The following is a 20,615-nucleotide window of genomic DNA, read 5'->3' on the forward strand; positions in this document are numbered from 1 at the left end:
TAATATTGGAGTTTGATGGCTGTACCCAATATTCTGAATCTGTCGATCCTTGTGGAGGAATATTTTTGGCTGACCAGGCATCATTTCTCAAAGCAATCAAACAGAAAAACTGTCTGGGTTTCCCAAAACAACAAATCAAAATGAAGCTTTCATTTCATAAGGAAAACAAAACTAGAATGGGTTGCTTTGGACAGAGGTTTGACTGGCAGCCACACTCCTGCTTCTTATCACGTGACAAAAGCAGTTGCAAACCTGCACTCCTACTTCATGGCAAGAGATTAGGTTTAATGTGTGTATATGCACTAATTGTTTTTTGATACTTATAAAGCATCAACATATATATATGTTATGCATATAGAGAAACATATGCTGCAGAATTCCACCAATATGAGGAACATACATGTTAAATGTGCCCCTTGTATACTGAACCGTTTCTATAAATGTAGCACTCATAAGTTGGACGCATGTTGCACACACAAAAGGGCACATGCATGAACTTCACTTGAGGCCAATGTTGCACCTGTGCCACCCAGAACCAGGACGTATACCACACATGCATCACTCATAACCAGAATGTATACTGTACATGCATCACTCATAACCAGAATGTATACTGCACATGCATCACTCATAACCAGAATGTATACTGCACATGCATCACTCATAACCAGAATGTATACTGTACATGCATCACTCATAACCAGAATGTATACTGCACATGCATCACTCATAACCAGAATGTATACTGTACATGCATCACTCATAACCAGAATGTATACTGTACATGCATCACTCATAACAAGAATGTATACTGCACATGTATCACTCATAACCAGAATGTATACTGCACATGCATCACTCATAACCAGAATGTATACTGCACATGCATCACTCATAACCAGAATGTATACTGCACATGCATCACTCATAACCAGAATGTATACTGCGCATGCATAACTCCTAACTAGAATGTATACTGTACATGCATCACTCATAACCAGAATGTATACTGCACATGCATCACTCATGACCAGGACATATACTGCACATGCACTACTCATAACCAGAATGTATGCTGCACATGCATCACTCACAACCAGAATGTATATTGCACATGCACCACTCATAAGCAGTGCACATGATGCACAAGTGTCACTTGTGTACTGCTCATACAAGGACAAGGAGGACATACTACACACTGACAACTTACATCGCACAGCAATCAATCACACATACCAGTTATTTTTTCCAATTGCTCAACCTTCATAGAATTCTTGCTTACTGCAACAAAGCCCCACTCTCAAGTTAGCAAAGCATGACCCTTAAGCTGAGATGAAGTTGTAAGGGGCTGCCCTCTGGCTCCCGCTTACACTAGTTTTCATGTCCTTTCATTCGGATAGAAGGTTTATGATGTGTCATTTTTAGGGAGAGTGGCATGTCTACGAAGCCGAAGTCACTCCATGTTTTTAGACAGCTCAGTGTATATAGACTAACAGGAAGACATGTAGTGCGGCTCTCCTACAGGGAACATGCAGAATATTTGGTGACACTGATGCTTCTCGGACCAACTGGTGGGAAAGTAATCTCATTACCGCATTGCCAGTAGAAGAGTCGCGAGTAGAAGAGTTTGCTACTCTATTGGAATTGCAATTGCAAAGAGGAAAGAATCAAGTTTCAGACTAGTAAGGCCCAGCAGCGCATAGAAGTACAGTAAAGGGGCGTGCATACACCCATGAGAGGACACTCATCTGCAGGAGGCCTAAGGTCCAGATTTCACCAGAGACTATCTATAATTTGCAAGAGACTTTTGCACTATTCCTGTTGCATTTACGCTTGCGTCTTAGAATATTCTTGCAAACGTTCCCGTTTACAGTAATACATGCCCCGTAATATGCCGAAGATTCTGTAGTGTGTTGAATAAAAGTTGCTAATTGTTTGCAATGCTGATGGTGCTGGCTGAACCAGGACATATTCGGGTGTAGCCCCCCTAAGGGCAGCTTCCCATGAATGCATTTGCATGCGCAAAATTTGATCTTCCAATAGGAAGTATGGGCACCCTAATTAAAATCCAACATTTCCTTGCCACCTTTGATCCAAGCTTCTAACGCTATAAGACCGATTCCCGTACATGTCCTGTACTCCTAGATCTGCTGACGCTATCGTCTTTTGTCTGCAACTTCCAGGGATGGGATATTTCTGGCATCAGACACAGATGGACTCCGGAGTCTTTAATAATCATTACTGCTGTTCATCTGATACCCTTCCAGCAGCACTAAATGCATTAGCTATTAATCAATGAGTATTAAGTAAAAAAAAAAAATAGAGATTGTTGCTCACCATGTCTGCAGTACATCAAGAGAGAAAAGATCTATAGCAGCGAAGACAAATGGTTCTCGTACCTGACATGCAGTAAATGGTTTGATCCTCCAGAGGAAGGGAGGGATGTCAAGAACGGAAATCTGAATGCTGAAGGTATTCCCCTTGAAATGAAGCAACTTTGGTTCTTCCAACAGCTGTCCACCTTGATGCCTCTCATCGGAAAGCACTTCCTACAACAGGAACAGGAGAAATCGATAAGAGGATGAACCCGCGGGGCTGTATAAGGTGTCTGAGCGACGTTTGGAATAATGTCATCTTCCTTGGCAAGCTATATTAAAATCATTATAAAACTGATATTAAGACAAGAGAATAATGCTATTAGTGTCAGGCTCAACCACATTTTACTCCGGCTGTCTTTTTACTGTAATGGGATGCCGGCAGAATTCAAATAACCAGAACACGTATCACTAATGCACCTCTGCTATGCCTAAATCAAGTAATAGTTGCTTACAGCACTGGCTTTAGGAGAGATGACACCTTGGATCGAATTTGGTGCCCCCCACCTCCCCCCCTCCCATCATAAGGAAAAAAAATAAAATATATATATATATATATATATATATGCACCTGTATTCTGATTGTGCAAAATAGCTGCATACGCACACCAAAACAGCTCAGTAAGAAAATACAGCACCAGAACCAAGCTCATGACATGAAAACCGTATCAGAACTGAAGTTTTAAGCATAAATACTCTACCAGAATCAAGCTCCTAACATAAATTCAACATGAGCCAACCTAAGTACAAAAATACATTAGCAGAACCAAGTTCAGAAACAAAAAAAGAAAAATTCAAGCCTTCTCTCAGATGTGTACACTTCTGATGTACTATAAGTAGAGTTGAGCGAACGTACTCTGCCGAGCTTGATACTCGTTCGAGTATTAGCGTACTCGATGGTGCTCTTAACTCGAACGAGCATCAAGCCGTGTTCGACCTCGCCCCAGTTTTCGGCCCCTCCCCGCTGTGACATGCCTGGTTTGGCCCCTCCCCGCCGCAGTGCGTGTCAAGAGAGAGAAACATGTGAGAGAGAAACACACGAACCAAGATAAAAAGAAAAAAAAACTCGGAACCCGGCGTCCCACATACAAAAATCCTCGAGTCTCTATAGTCTCAACTATAAGTCTCAACAGAAGGCTCTTCCATATGTCACTGTAGATAAAGGCAACATTTCCCATCTATTATATGGTATGATATCATAGGTATCCATTTTTTGCAATGGTCCACTCTATGGGAAGCACAGCCTGCTGCACTTTTCTATACAGTTGAAAAAAGGGTATGCTGATACATCCAACGGGGCTAATCTGCATGGGGTTATATCTACCGGCTTTCCTGTGCATAATACATGTGGTATATAAGCGATTTTTTTTTTATTTGTGATGCGTACAAAAATCTGTGTGCATGTGGAGGGGTTTCAAAATTCCCATTCACACACATTGAATGCAACTTGCCATTGGATTTGACTTGAATTTTGGCATGGAATTCATGGTGAACATGTGAACATGACCTGAGAGTTTGCGGCCTGTAATCCAGAGTTAGCATTCCTTCACATGTACGTATGCGCATTTGTGCGTAATGCACATGCAAAAACGAGCAATGATAACGAACCCATTGAAATTAATGGTTTCTATTCTCTTTGTATTGCGTGCACAAATTTTTTGCAAGCAAATAGGCGCACAAAGATGTTCATCTGAAGGAGCCCTAAGGGTATGTCTTCATGTAGGGTAAATGCTATACATTTTATTTGCAGATTTCACTCTTTGTCATGCAATCTTCGGCAAGTCCACAGCATTTCTGCATCAAAATCCCCAATAACAACTGCACCATATGGGAGCTGTGCCTGCAACACCACATTGGGCAACTGCACAATGAATCGGTTTCCTGCTCTCTACAAGGTGACAGCTGGCCTAGTGAACAGCGTCCTGGGAAGCATATGTAAGGGGAGTACTGTTCTTTTTTGGCTTTGTTCTTTTCTTTTATCCTGATTCCTTTTATAATTAGAGATGAGCGAACGTGCTCGGCCACGCCCCTTTTTCGCCCGAATACCGCGAATTCCGAGTACTTCCGTACTCGGGCGAAAAAATTCGGGGGGCGCCGTGGCGGCACGGGGGGTGGGAGTGGGGGGGAGAGGGAGAGAGAGAGGGCTCCCCCCTGTTCCCCGCTGCTCCCCCCCGCACCGCCACGCCTCTCCCCGCCCCCCGGCGCCCCCCGAATCTTTTCACCCGAGTACTGAAGTACTCGAAAATGGCGGTACTCGGGTGCGTAAGTACTCGAAACGAGTACGTTCGCTCATCTCTATTTATAATCTATTTTATTACCTGTTGAGTAAGTTGATGTGTGCTTTTGTGACTTTAAGAGGGGGTGGGAGTGAGTAGCAGCACTCTGAGCAGGAAAAAGAAACTAAAAAAAATAGAAGCGGCTATGCTGTTGGACAGAGAAAAAAACCTGTTCTTGGAATCTCTCTTGGGGCACTGGCTAGTGGCAATACCTTTTGCCCTATCGGCAGGGGTGTTCTCAGTTTCGGAAATTATGCCAGAGTCCTTGGATCCTACTGCTATCTCACTCGCTGTCCCCTACACCAGATAACAGCAGATTTGTCCGGTTATGCTGCTGGATAACACATGCCAGCAGTCCACCTTCAGGGCTGCTGGTACCTTTATTATTTATTGATTTTTTTTTTTTGGCTCTTGATTGTGAGATAGCATTGCAGGCAGGAATACAATTTTCTTCCAGGGAATTCTAGCCAGTTATGATGAGGGAGATTCCTTTTGAGTTAGTCGAGTATCAACTGAAGTCATTAGCTAACCTATCAGTGCTATTTAAGCTAATGTGTGGGTGCTTTAGGTTTTACCTAATGGTATTCCTGTAGTTAGATGTGAATGATTGAGTTCATCCAATATTGCTCTCTACTTCTATAGTGTGAGGGTAATTAGACTTAGGCTCAGGTGGTCAGCTATAGGTTCATGAAATCTAATAACCTTTCAGCAATCTATGACCCTACGCCCTCTCTAACTGTACGATCTTTTTTTCTTTATGTCTTCTTTATCAAAAGACACAATTTGGCTCTTTTCTATTAGGGAGATAGATATTATTACCCATGAGATACATTGGGGTCTCTGACAAACTGAGACCTCCAGTGAAACACGTGGGACCTATTTAATTTGAATTGGAATTATGTTATTTACTATACTTTTACATCTGAGCCTATCCTCTCACATCTTTAATCAAGAAATAAGAATTACTCTATTTTCTCATATCAGAATAGAACCTGTGGATTGTTTTCTAATATAGATGTAATGGCTCCATTATTATAACATTATATGGCTCCACAGTCAGTTAGTATCTTTTAAGGCACACAAAACTTTATTCATTCATCTTCAATATACATTACATCATCTAAACTCTGTCTTTTTGGGGCTCCTTTCAATACTGTTGTGAACTAAAAACAAGAAGTTAGTAAGATTTTCTGCACTTATCCTCCCTGTATTACATGAGGAGGATTAGGGGTCTTTATTACCCTTTATTAGTTTACATTTGCATCTAGTAGGTGGGTTTATACGCCACTGGTTTTGTGTTTGCCTGGTCTAAGCACGATAGTTCCAGATCACCGTGCCTTTCATTGTGTGTATGTCTAGAGATGAGCGAGCGTACTCGTTAAGGCAAAATACTCGAGCGAGTATTGCCATTTTTGAGTACATGCCCGCCTGTGCCAAAAGATTCGTGGGCCAGCGGAGGGTGGAGGGCGGCGGGGGAGAGTGTGGAGGAACAGGGGGGAAATCTCTCTCTCTCTCTTTCTCCCCCCTGCTCCCACATGCTCACTCCTGCAACTCACCACTCACCCCCGCCGGCCCCCGAAACTTTTCTCACGAGCCGGCATGTACTCGAAAACGGCAATACTTGCTGGAGTATTTTGCCTTAGGCCTTAGTCAGACGGGCGTTTTTAGCCGCGATTTGCGCATGCGCATGCGTCCGGCGATTTTATAAAACCATTGCTTTGCAATGGTATCGGACACATGAGCGCTTTTTATGCGCTCGTCCGATAAATTATAGAACAAAAAAATCGCAGATCGCACCTATCTGCGATCTGCGATTCCTGTTCTCTTCTCTATATGCGCTCAATGGGGCCGGCGGGAGCAGCGCCGACCCCATTGAGAACATATAGAAGACAAATCATTCTTCTCTGCCACAGCTGTAACAGGTGTGACAGAGAGGAACGATGTTTGCCCATTGAATTCAATGGAGCGGCAATACAGCCGCTCCATTGAAAGCAATGGGCTGCCGGCGTGCGCGGGGTGAATTGTCGGGAAGGGGTTAAATATATAAGCCCTTCCCTGCAATTCATCCTAAAATGTGTTAAAATTAAAAAAAATTGTATACTCACCTTTCCGCTGCAGCCGGAGTCCAGCCGCGGCCGCTGTCAGTTCTCCTGAACTGCTTCTCGGCACTATTCAGCCGGCGGGGCTTTAAAATCCCCGCCTGCTGAATGATCTGCCTCTGATTGGTCACAGCCCTGACCAATCAGAGGCTGGTTTCACTCACACACCCATTCATGAATTCATGAATGGGTGAGTGACTGCTGCCTCTCAGCGCTGAGCCAATCAGGGGCAGGTCTGACTCACATCCATTCATGAATTCATGAATGGGTGTGAGTGAGGCATGCCTCTGATTGGCTCAGCGCTGAGCCAATCAGGGGGCAGGTCTGACTCACACCCCCTTCACACCCACTGCAGGACGGCTGCGCGGAGCTCCGGCTGCCGGGAGAAGGTGAGTATACAATTTTTTTTTATTTTAACACATTTTAGGATGAATTGCAGGGAAGGGCTTATATATTTAAGCCCTTACCGACAATTCATCCCGGGCTCGCCCACAGCGCATTGCTTTAAATGGAGGCGGCTCTATTGCCGTCTCCATTGAATGCAATGCGCTGGACAGCTCCGGACCGTTTCTAATGAAACGCGGCTAGGAGCAGATTTTCGGGCGATTTGCGGGCGACTTGCGCGCACCGGTCACGCGATTTGCGGATGCGCATCCGTCATGCGATCCGCAAATCGCGCGAAAAAACGTCCATCTGACTAAGGCCTAAATGAGTACGCTCACTCATCTCTATGTATGTCATATAGCCCTAGTTTTAAAAGTCTTAATAAAATTTAGTTTTAATTAGTCAAATCTGTGAAGGCCATTATATACTACTACTTAACTATTTCTGCCCCTGTAAATATGGATTGAAAACCCGGTTACTGGCGTGAAAGTATTAAGATGATGTGTCTTACACTTGTTATTCAAGCATTAATATAGATTAGTCCGAAGCTCATGAAATGATGTAAGCTGGACGGAAATGTCCTTTTGGAAAGAAAACTTTTGTGAGTAAGCTACTTCCTTCAAGAGGGCTTTGGAACAAGACCTTATTGATCATGTTATGTTATTCTCTTGTGCACTGTACAAACAATTGGGCATAACTGGTTGATGAGGCTTCGATACTCCTTGAGTATCACCTAAATTAAGTGACTTCTCCAACATGGGGTAAGAACTGTTGAGAAACCCTCTATGAGGGTAAATTGAACTTAAACGTAACTCCAATCCCTTTCTCACATGGTCTATTTGGGTCCTAAGAATGCAATGAATTTTTTTATTTTTACGCCAACATGCTCGTATGATGGCTTGTTTTTTGCATGGCAAGTTGTCGTTTTTCTTTGTACCTTTTTTTAGGTACATACTATATAATATATTGTATGACTTCTATATAATTTTTGGGAGGTCAGGGAGAGAAAAACACCTCAATTCTGCCATTGTTTTTTTTTTTAAACAGCAATAATCATGCATTTATGGGTCGTTACGGATGTGGCTATACCAAATTTATTTTTCTTGTGTTTTTTATGATTTTTTATGTAATTTTTTTTTACTTTTTTTTTTTACTTTTTTATGTTCCTGTAGAGGACTTGAGCCTGCGATTTTATGATTGCTATGATAATACATTGCAATACTTCTGTACTTCAATGTATTATCACTAATAATAGTTATCATAGGTCATGGCAGAGCTGGGCGTCATTGTTTGGCATCCAGCTGCCATGATAACCCATTGATCATTCATGAAAACATTGGAATGGGACGATGACATCATAGAGGGAGCACTTTCCCTCTGTGAATCCTTTACACGCTTCAATCAACTGACTGTGGCATGTAAGAGATGAACAATGGGGATTGATGTTCTCAATGATCCTTGCTGTTGCAACAGGAGGCCAACTATTAGTCCCAGCCTGCCTTCTGCTGTAGATGGCTGCTAAGCCTGTGCAATCCATAGGAAGTAAGTTTACATCAATTAATGGGAAACCCTTCCCAGCCAGGACGTACATGTATGTCCTGTGACGGGAAGGGGTTAATAAGACATAACTTCTGTATTCACCAACACTTAAAGATAGGAGAGACCTAGAGATGGGAATTGAGTTGTTCAATTATTGTTCTCATTGATTAAAGTTATTGTCGGGGAGTAGTAATGTCAGCTCCCAGTTTGTATACAAGTGATCCCCGTAGCCTATAGGTCATGGCCATGAGTCGTGCTTACTTTAGGACCAAGCCCTCACCTATACTAATTTGCATGGAGCTAGGACACAAGTCCCTGCTAGCATACCTGCCAGAGTACATCAACAGGGGCACTATGGTAACCCCCTTGGCTTAGCTCTCCTGGTCTCAGAGCCAGTCTGGTCCTTTGCCCTGAAACCACCATCCCAGGGCCTCTGGATGAAGGGGAGTCCCAATGCTGCACCTGAATATGCCACCACTTTGAAGAGCTGGAAAATCACTTTGAGCGGCTCAAAGTTTTTTAACGACAGGTTTATATAAAACTTTCTTTCAATAACAGTAAAGGAACAGCAGGACTAGTTTGTGTGCGTGTCAGGGGGAAACCATCTGCCCAAAACAGGCATATCCTATGTATCCCATCACTCATACAGAATTAGGCATCATACTTTTTGTCATATTATTTTCTGTGAAAAGAAGCATGACCTGCCCATGGGCACGCTTGCCAAATGTTGCCAATTGAAAGGTATAGCTCCGGCAATAAATGATTTGGCTCTGAAAGTGTTCCTATTTTTCAGAGTCGACAAGCTGCAAAATCAAATTATATTTTTGTTGCTTTTAAGAGGAAGCTGTCACTGTGAATCCTTATTTTCTATTCACACAAATCTCTTGTTCATGAGCAAGACAATTTATAAAATCATTCTAATGAAATTCACTAGTTCAGTCTGTGTACAGTTGTCCTCAAAGTCCACCAAGATAGTGAAAGAACAGTATATATAAAAAAGTATATATGCTTACCAAATACTGAAAAATAGCCAAAAAATTTGTTTTTTTCAACTTGTTTTTCGAATTATGGTTCCATAGATGCCATAGAAGATTTTGTTAAAGAGGCTTCTCACTTTTAACTATTGATGACCTACCCTTTAGGATAGGTAATTGATAACAGATAAGAGAGCATCTGATGCTCCGGAATCCCAGACGATCAGCTGATCATCCAGTCCCAATGCCAATGCAGTGCAGTAGACCAGACATGGTCATCGGTAGTCAGGGAAGGAAGTGTAATAGGTGGCTTCACTCTCATTGAAGTCCTTTGGAGGGAAGCTGTCTGTTACACTTCTGGTCCTAACCACTGATGAAAACGTCTGACCCGCTACACTGACAAAGGGCCGGATGATCAGCTGATCAGAGGGGATCGTGATCATCAAAACCTGGTTGATCTGCTATCGATGACCTATCAACAGTAAATATTGAAAAAACCCTTTTAAGGCTATACAGTCCCTTTGGAACTAATTTTTATATTCAAGGTATATAAAATACAGATGTGTTAACCTTTAACTTCCCGCAAATGTTGTTGAGGGCTTCATTTTCTAGGATACAAACTCAAAACATTGTTATGACAAGCCAGCAAAAGCCTTGATTTGCCGCAGCCCACAACACATAACTGTTGGGTTATGTGTTGTGTACCTGAGATAGTATTTAATTGTAAGTCCCAGGAATCAATATATATGATGACAACCTCTATGTGAGAGCTATATAAGGTAATGAAAATAAAATAGTCTTTAGAACTATAAATTCTAGTTTGAGCATCAATAAAGTACGGAGCACTATATGGCGGCACATGGAATTCCTATGGCTTCATAGTACAAGACCCCAGTGACTTTGTGTATGCTCCACAACCCTATGCCATGTGCATAAGGCCTCACACTTGAAATGTAAAGGGAACCTGTTACCAATTTGGAGCTGGTGACACCAATGGTATGTAAGGAACAATACATTAGAGTGTGGCAAAATATATATTTTTGTATTAACGCCTGTAATGCCCAGATACCTTGTAAAAGTAAGGTTCAATCATTCATGCAATCTATGGTTATGAATTCCAAATGGTCTAATAGGTGGGGCTACACCATTTGCTTTCAGTGCCATATAGCTATTCTCTCTGTGGTTGATGGGAGGGGAAAATAGGCTAAACTGGCTAGACATATGTCTTTTTTCGGCTTTACATGCTATGTTAGTATGATGAGTGACATGGATGACCTCTTACGTCATACATAAACCCCTCCAAATCTTGCACAGGCATGGACTGACATGCAGAATAGATATGGTCGGAAATGTAGATGATGTAGGAAATGTTATCCAAATGACTTGTCAATCACAGAGAGAATGGCCTGGAGTAGGACAGCACTGCAAGCAGCAGAGATGCTCCAAGTCCTCCTACCAAACGGTTTGGGATTTTTACCATACAGCATAGGAAGGATTAAACCACACTTTTACAAGGTGCAGTACACTGTTTTTTGAGGGTACAATGAGGAGGACATCTTCTTGCTCTAGAAATCTTACCCATCGTTGAATTTTAATTCCCAATTCCTACTTTCAAAGTAGTATTTATTTACATATGTTAATACTTAGTGGGGTCTCTTTTGGCCCTACTGACATTGAGCACTCTACTACTGGCAGACTTTCGATTATTGTTCTTCCATTCATCCTGCAATCATCTAGCAAGTTCTCTAAAACTATTTGTATTGACCCGTCTACAATGGTGCAAAGAGCATCATCGTTGAACAGTTGAGAAATAAAAGAGCTTTCTATGGAGTGATAAATCACACTACTCCATCTTCAAATCAGTTGGACATACCTGGGTGTGGAGGATGCCTGGGGTGTGCATTTTTCCTGAGTGTGTTGTGGCAACAGATAAGTACCTCGAAAGTTCTGATTATGGTCTGGTGATGTTTTACATGGTATGGTCTCAGTCCATTGGTTGTAGTGCCAAGAACCATGAACCTGGAGGTGTACCTTGACATTCTAGACAATAATGTGCTGCCAACAATGTGGCAATACTCTGGGAATGGTCAGCCATACTTCCAACAGGATAACACACCCTATTACAAATACAATGCTGCTTTATGTTGGTTTGAAGATATGGATGTTCTACTATCACTGGCCTGCACAGAGTCCCGGCCCTATTGAACATCTTTGGGACAAACTAGAATATCGGGTCAGGGAATATGAACAGCACCCATCTTCTTTGAGAGTACTAACTATATGTTTGCAGGATGAATGGAGGGAAATACCAACTTAAGTGTATCAGACTTTAGTAGAAAGTATGCCATAGAGAGCATCCAATGTCATTAGGGCCAAAAGAGTCCTCATTACGTATTAACATATGTAAATGGATACATGAAAAACTACTTTTGAGTCTATTTATTTACTTTTGCAGAATAGTGTATCTGGGCATTACAGGCTTTAATTCAAAATACTACTACTACCAATAATGGATTTGTCCCTACCTGCCAATGGTGCCACCAACTACAAACTAAGGTTCCCTTTAATATAAGGGGACACTGAAAAATTACTGTCAAAACTAGTAAAATGGGGTGAGTTTTTACGTATTACCACAATGTGTGGCTGTTCTGTGTAAGTTTATATTTCTGTTTCCAGGATTCTTTTTCCAGAATACTCTGTTTTTCATGACTTGTTTTACAAACTTGATATAAATGCAGTTTTAAAAAAAGCTCAAAATCACACTTCCTGGGCTACACAGTAAACACTTTGGAAGCTTAATTAACCTCCTTGTTGCCTTTCTATAAAGCGTGTGTAAGGTAATCACCGTATATTTGTTTCGATGGTTTGTAAATACTATTCGTTAGAGATGAAGCTATTTTAGGGTAAAAGCAGCTGTAATACATTATGTTTATCCCCATATCATCAGTTGTTTATATCATAGAGGTAAATAAAAACAAAGATACGGCAACAACCCAGGGGCTGGATGTGCAATGCAGAAAAAAGGCACGGCACATCCCAACCATAGATCATTTTCGGGAAGAGAGCATTTGCTATATTTGACACTCTCATTTTATTATAAGAACAAAGGCAAAAGAAGTGCTTTGATTTGTCCTTCATATGATCAACCTGATGAGACTGAAACGTTGTCCTTTTGTCTCCGATTAAAATGAATGCAATTTGCAGGTTGAAAAAGTGCTCCTTCTCCTCTTTCACAGTCTGTGCTCTCTGTACCTTCTCCAATTATTACACCGCTGCTCGTTTTTAGAGGGTACAACGAGGAGGACATCTTCTTGCTCCAGAAAGCTTTCCCATTGTTGAATTTTAATTCCCAATTTCTACTTTCAAAGTAGGAATGAAACAAAGATCATGAAAGTAACATAACTGAGAGCAGCTCTGTGTGTGAAGTGAAGAAGACATTAATTATTCCTATCCGGAAAGTAACCATCGTCTGTACACAAGGGGGAACGTCATGTGTGAAGAACCAAAGTTCAAAGGCGTGTAGTTTATTAACGATAACATTTTCCATTGAGGAGAGTGGTTCCGCCTTTGCCACACAGCGATGGTCACATTATTGTATGTTCTTCCTTTATTGGCATCTCTTCTATGAATAAAACAATCCTGGGAAGGAAACTGTGTCACGCGAAAACTCTCATTTGCAAATGTGAATCACAGACTCGCGGATATGAACTGGATGCAAACTCATTTGAATTGCACAATGTCAAAATTTGTTAAAATCCATGTGATCCTGTGACTTTCCCGGCTGCATAGTCTAGTATTGGAAGCATAAAATAGGCTTGGCTTTGTGTTTACTGCTGCTTTTAATATAGCAAGAAGTTAGCTTCCTTATTTATTGCATTTACATCATGTCTGTGTCACATATAATACTTGGTGTGAAAGTTTGCATAATATCTGGGAAGTAAAGGAGGACAGGAATGGGCAAGAGACATAGTCACAGAATCAGGGCTCAGTCAGACGGGCGTTTTTTCGCGCGATTTGCGGATCGCATGACGGATGCGCATCCGCAAATCGCGTGACCGGTGCGCGCAAGTCGCCCGCAAATCGCCCGAAAATCTGCTCCTAGCCGCGTTTCATTAGAAACGGGCCGGAGCTGTCCAGCGCAGTGCATTCAATGGAGACGGCAATACAGCCGTCTCCATTGAAAGCAATGCGCTGCGGGCGAGCCCGGGATAAATTGTCGGTAAGGGCTTAAATATATAAGCCCTTACCTGCAATGCATCCTAAAATGTGTTAAAATAAAAAAAAATTGTATACTCACCTTCTGCCGGCAGCCGAAGCTCCGCGCGGCCGTCCTGCAGTGGGTGTGAAGGGGGTGTGAGTCAGACCTGCCCCCTGATTGGCTCAGCGCTGAGCCAATCAGAGGCATGCCTCACTCACACCCATTCATGAATTCATGAATGGATGTGAGTCAGACCTGCCCCTGATTGGCTCAGCGCTGAGAGGCAGCAGTCACTCACCCATTCATGAATTCATGAATGGGTGTGTGAGTGTTTTCAGCCTCTGATTGGTCAGGGCTGTGACCAATCAGAGGCAGATCATTCAGCAGGCGGGGATTTTAAAGCCCCGCCGGCTGAATAGTGCCGAGAAGCAGTTCAGGAGAACTGACAGCGGCCGCGGCTGGACTCCGGCTGCAGCGGAAAGGTGAGTATACAATTTTTTTTTATTTTAACACATTTTAGGATGAATTGCAGGGAAAGGCTTATATATTTAACCCCTTCCCGACAATTCACCCCGCGCACGCCGGCAGCCCATTGCTTTCAATGGAGCGGCTGTATTGCCGCTCCATTGAATTCAATGGGCAAACATCGTTCTTCTCTGCCACAGCTGTTACAGCTGTGGCAGAGAAGAATGATTTGTCTTCTATATGTTCTCAATGGGGTCGGCGCTGCTGCCGCCGGCCCCATTGAGCGCATATACAGAAGAGAACAGGAATCGCAGATCGCAGATAGGTGCGATCTGCGATTTTTTGTTCTATAATTTATCGGACGAGCGCATAAAAAGCGCTCATGTGTCCGATACCATTGCAAAGCAATGGTTTTAAAAAATCGCCGGACGCATGCGCATGCGCAAATCGCGCGAAAAAACGCCCGTCTGACTGAGCCCTCAAGGCCCAAGAAAGAAGAGAAGTCTCTTCAATCTTTTTACTTAGTGAACCAAAACAGCCAACATTGGGAATGGAGTCAATTATCTGGTTTGCCTACTTATGGACAGACTTTATACACTTTTGTAAAAAAAAAAATATTTAAGCACCTAGAAGTAGTTGTTTTGCTGCATAACTTGGCATGCAATTACATCTCAGGCAGATATACAAGTGATTAGAGTTGTGACATGATTAGTTGGACGATCTTGCAACCCGAGGCCCTAAAAGTGGTTCCACTCTGGGTCTATAAAGAGGCACTCAGAGGCTACTTGTGTGTAGTGAACCTCTTTTTCCGCTTGTGTAGAGCTTGTTGACCACTTGACGCCTCTACAATGCAATTGAAGAGATTTCTCCCAAGTTTAAGAGGGGGCACATTATTGTATCCAAGCTAGAGGCTGTACAACAGGTTACTAGAGCCTCCATGCCTGCCTGTATCACAATCTTGTATACAAAGCTAGAGGCGGTACAACAGGGTACTAGAGGCTCCATGCCCAGCCGTATCACATCTTGTATCCAAGCTAGAGGCTGTACAACAGAGTACTAGAGCCTCCATGCCTACCAGTATCACATCTTGTATCCCAGCTAGAGGTGGTATAACAGCGCACAAGAGCCTCCATGCCTGTCCGTATCACATCTTGTATCCCAACTACAAGCGGTACAACAGGGTACTAGACCCTCCATGCCCGCCCGTATCACATTTTACATCCCAGCTACAGGCGGTACAACAGGGTACTAGAGCCTACATGTCCACCAGCATCACATCTTTCATCCACGCTAGAGGAGGTAAAACAGGGTACTAGAGCCTCTATGCCTGCCCGTATCACATCTTGTATCCCAACTAGAGGTGGTATAACAGTGCACTAGAGTCTCCATGCCCGCCCGTATCACATCTTGTATCCAAGCTAGAGGTGGTAAAAAGGATACTAGAGACTCCATGCCCACCCGTATCACATCTTGTATCCAAGCTAGAGGCGGCACAACAGGGTACTAGAGCCTCCATGCCCCCTGTATCACATCTTGTTTCCAAGCTAGAGGTGGTACAAAAGGGTACTAGAGCCTCCATGCTTGCCCAAAAAACATCTTCTGTCCAAGCTAGGGGCGGTACAACAGGGTACTAGAGCCTCCATGCCCCCTGTATCACATCTTGTTTCCAAGCTAGGGGTGGTACAAAAGGGTACTAGAGCCTCCATGCCTGCCCAAAAAACATCATTCAAACTTCAGTTTTCTGCAATTAATTCTCCTTTTGCTCTGATAGTGTAATCACTTACTTATATCAATGTTACAATCACACATATAAAAATTTTCATTTGATTCTGAAAACTCCTACCAGGTACTTGATTTGTTTTTTAAAATGAGGATTCAAAGCAGTGCCTGCCTTATGTTAGAGGGCACCCTGCGTGGAATATTTTTGGCAACGCCCACCTCCATCATAAGAAAAAAATGATATATATTACACTGGTGGGCAGTCTACCTGTAATCTGCCTAGGCAGAAAGCAGCAAAACAGCAGTATAACCAGATCAAAACAGCTCAGTGAATAAATACTGTACTAGAATCTTATAACATAAATACAGCACCATAACCAAGCTGATAACAGATATTACACCAGAACTAAGCTCAGTACAGAAATACAGTAGCAGAACTAAGTAATTGTGTCAGAGGGGAGGAGACAGAGCTAGGAGGAGAATGATTCATGTAGCTCCTCAAGAGACTGCTGCACAGAAAAAGATCATCTGGACTGGCGGATCTAAGGGGTTAATTGACTCCAGCTTACTATACAACTGCCTGATGCCCTACTACTAGCTGGTGGCCAGCCCCCTGGGTAACGGCACAGGTGCACGTAGCTAAGGCCAGCCATGATTTAAAGCAACACAATTTCACTCTTTTCCTATAGGAAAGGCAAAGTACTGGCATTGCCACAAACTGGTGGGGGCAGTTGTATACAAATCTGCTCAGTTTTTCAGAAACACTTGCTACCAGTCACTGAGTGCTCGGTCAGTGATCTCTCTGTCCTCGAGGCGGCCTTGACACTTGCAATAGCATTGCATGATTTTCACGCAATGCGAGAGTGAGGGAAAACGCTGAATTTTGAAACCAATGATTTTCAATGGTTTCACTCCCATTTGTGATGCTTTGATTCATGCAGAAAAAAAAAAATCGCAGCATGTCCCGTTTATTTGGGTTTACCTTTTTTTAATCTCCCATGTTTTCCTATGGAGCCTCCTTTTTATCGCATCTCTAAGCATGAACTTGCAATTTTCGTGTGATGTGTTTTTAACATTAGAAAGTCCTGTTATCTTTTCCGGCAAAATTGGGCAAGAAAAACGTTCAAGAAAATCACAAGCGGCAGCATCACTGACACTCGAATCACAAAGCATCACTAACACTCAAAAATCGCAAGAACAAGGATGCAATTTTCTTGCAGCAAAATCGCAATAGCCAGTGTAAGGAAGCCCTAACTGTGACATGTTGCATAAAGCTCCAGACACAATCCTGATTGTTCTGGCCTCTCAGCTGTTGCAGGCCTTTTTCTTGGTCACAGTCTTCTACCCAACTCAATCTCTTCCATCACTCTTGCGGGAAGGTGTAGGTAGTTAAGGTGTATGCCCAATGGTGGTTCCAGCACCAGCTATCAAGGCGAGAAAAACGACCCCTAAATATAGTCTTATCACAGGTCAATGTCAGCAATGCTCTGCGTCTACACATTTGCAGTCTCATGATATGCTAGTTGAGGCTAGCCGCCTGAAAACAGTCAATCTGTGTGTGACTGCCAACTTCATGGGGACACAGCACAGGAACGGGGCACAGTTCCCTAGACTCCCCTTTCCCCCAACTTTGAGCCCCATAATGTAGTTGAGGCTCAAAGAAGATGATAGCTTCCCTTTTATGTTCAAACAATATTTTAAGATGTTTAGTAAAGGAAGATGACAATTAATAAAGATATTACCATATGGTAACCGTGTACCATATGTTAGGGACGAAAAGAAAAATATTTGGCAGGTACCGCAAATTAAAGACCTGTAATAATTGTAGAAGCTCTTACCTGGAATGCACATGGGGTGTTGTCAATACAGTAAACCCTCAGGTTATAATCCAAGGAATTGCAAGACATACAGCCAAACACAGCTACTTTGAGCTCCTTCACTGCACAGTCCGTGAGAGGTTCGCCCACCAAAGCATATGTGCCAAAGCTGTCCATTAACATATGGCAAGCAAAGGGATCCAAAAGGCAATAAAAGGAAGTGGTTTCATCCTCAGTTGACATTACTTCCTGAAGAGGAAATGAAAAGTTTGCTTCAGTTGTTTAATTTTCCAATAATCAAATATGCATTACATATATAGCGTTAGTGTTATATCAGCAGGAGAAATCTTACTACATCATCATCTTTTGCTTTCTAAATTGCTATTGGAGCAGTTCCTATGACTTGTTGGAGAGAATCAGCTGACCACATTGCTCAGCCTTATGACAGAGAGTATCTATTTGGTTATACTCTCATTAATTACTTTTAGTTTTTGCAGTGTGGTGCAGTTGATAGTTGTGACAAGTACCTAGTTCTAGTCCAATCTCGTCTAGTCTGTCCAGTCAGCATATGCTGCTCCTTGGTTTTCTAGTCCAGTCTGTGTTTCTAGTTTGCGGTTTTCTACTCTTCCTTGTTTGCTTCTGTATGCATTGGGGCATTCTAACATTTGCTTGTTTAGCCTCCTGTCTTGGCCTTAGTGCTTTTCTGTTCTCAGGGACAGTATTTTAGACAGGGTTATCCAATTTATAGCTGTTTTGGGAAATTGGGGTGTAGTGTTGAGGGACATTGTCATGGAAATATTAGGGAGAGACAGGGAGAGCTAATGTTAGGGCTTATTTACATGGGCATATTTTTGGGTTTTGTGCTGTCTGTGTTTGTAACACATGGACAGCAGTCAGACCCATTATAATCAATGAGGTATTCACACATACAATTTTTTACACAGATTGATGGTACATGTAAAAAACAATCCCAGTATATCCTATTCTGGTTTGTATCATAGATAAGAATAGGACATGCAGATCAGACAGCAAATGAATAGGTGTCTGTGTGTTGTCTGGTGCGAGTTGTGCCCAATATTCTAAGGCATAACTTGCACATGCATGCTTGAATGAAGCCTTAAGGTCAGCATTTTTTGGATCATTATTTTGGCTCCATACCATCTGTTCCAGTCCTGTTCCAACTGCCAGTTTCATTATATAAGTCTTCCTCATCATCCAGCAACCATTACCCTCTGCCCCTCTAATGGTGAGTCCTTAGTTATATTTGTGTTTTTACTTTTGTTACTATGTGTTTCATATTAATCTACCTTGTTACATGTAGTTGTTATGCTATTTGGACCTAGCGGTATCTGAGTACTGGGAGAAACTGTATGCAGGAACGTTGGCTGCTAAAGATGAAACAGAGTTCTGATGCTTAGCGTCCAGCCGATACTGTTTCAAATAGTCCTTACATTACAAACATGCCCTCACTCAGGGGCGTAACTATAGAGGATGCAGTGGATGCGATTGCACCCGGGCCCAGGAGCCTCAGGGGGCCCATAAGGCCTCTCCTCTCCATATAGAGAGCCCAGTACTATGAATAAAGCATTACAGTTGGGGGCCCTGTTACAGGTTTTGCATTGGGGCCCAGAAGCTTCACGTTACGCCTCTGCCATCACTAGTGGGCATATTAAAAAATCCTGAGAAGTCAATATATATTTTCAATTATATAAGAGAATCCAATAACCTCTTATGGAAAAAGAACAGTCTTTTCTTTAAAGGGGTCTTCCTATCTTGACCTTTAATAGCCAAGATGGGAAACTGCTGTTAAAAGTTACCAACTACACAACCGGAGCCTAAAGAAACAGCCCAGTGCTGTTTCCATAGCTCTCATTAAATGGGAGCTGCAGAAATTGTAGCACGCTATGCCAAGCTATATCCATTACTCCCATTTACTTCAATGAGAGCTACGGAAACAGCACTGGGCTGAAGCACTCAGCTATTTCCGACCGGCCAGGCTACCAATCTAGACCATGAAAAGCCAAGAAGGGAATGCCCTCTTAAGAGGTAAGTAAAAGATGGCATATGGTTTCCATCAGTTTTTTAAGTTTAGTCCAAAGACAGGGCAAATGGAGTGTAGCAACACATGACTGTAAAAGTGGAGACTACACAGGCACGACGTAACTATAGAGGATGCAGGGGATGCAGTTGCACCCGGGCCCAGGAGCCTTGGGGGGGCCCATAAGGCCTCTCTTCTCCATATAGGGAGCCCAGTACTATGAGTAAAGCATTATAGTTGGGGGCCCTGTTACAGGTTCTGCATTGGGGCCCAGAAGCTTCAAGTTACGCCTCTGTACACAGGGCTTGTTGGACATCACATAGGTCTGCATAAGAGCTATATATACAAAATGATATTTTATTAGCAAATATTCTTCATTTTGTCACTTTTTTATTTGAAATGCATTGGCACAATAAAAAGCGGGTTGCATATTTTGTACCTTACAAATATTGCATACTGCTCTTTTCATTGGCGTATATTCTACTCTAGGCAATCATTTTTTATGCTACACAAAAACTATTTATAATAGCAACCAACTGGAAAGAATTATGTTGTGAGCACAGACCAGTGATGCAGAAAATATTACCTCAGCGGAAACATCAGTTTTCGGGAGATAGCTACAACTCATAATTTCATATGTTGGATAACACATACTAGAGATAGGGTGCCTGCACACGAGCAGAATTTCAAGCGCGTGATTTTAGGCACATAATCCGCCCCAGACCGCAGCC

At 42.6% G+C, this 20,615-nt stretch overlaps 1 protein-coding gene across 1 annotated transcript in view; it reads right to left on the reverse strand.

Annotated features, from left to right (window-relative positions):
- The window catches only part of UNC5D (unc-5 netrin receptor D), a gene marked incomplete at its 3' end in the record, with an annotated part of 671,255 nt that overhangs the window by 22,474 nt on the left and 628,166 nt on the right, over positions 1–20,615 (reverse strand). The window contains exons 13-14 of the mRNA XM_066589399.1: positions 17,868–18,095; positions 2,400–2,549 (exon numbers count right to left, since the gene is read on the reverse strand). Coding sequence (XP_066445496.1) covers positions 2,400–2,549; positions 17,868–18,095 — 378 coding nt within the window. The remainder of the gene's footprint in view (positions 1–2,399; positions 2,550–17,867; positions 18,096–20,615) is intronic.

The sequence above is a fragment of the Eleutherodactylus coqui genome, chromosome 2, assembly GCF_035609145.1.
Source record: "Eleutherodactylus coqui strain aEleCoq1 chromosome 2, aEleCoq1.hap1, whole genome shotgun sequence".
Taxonomy (NCBI): Eukaryota; Metazoa; Chordata; class Amphibia; order Anura; family Eleutherodactylidae; genus Eleutherodactylus; species Eleutherodactylus coqui.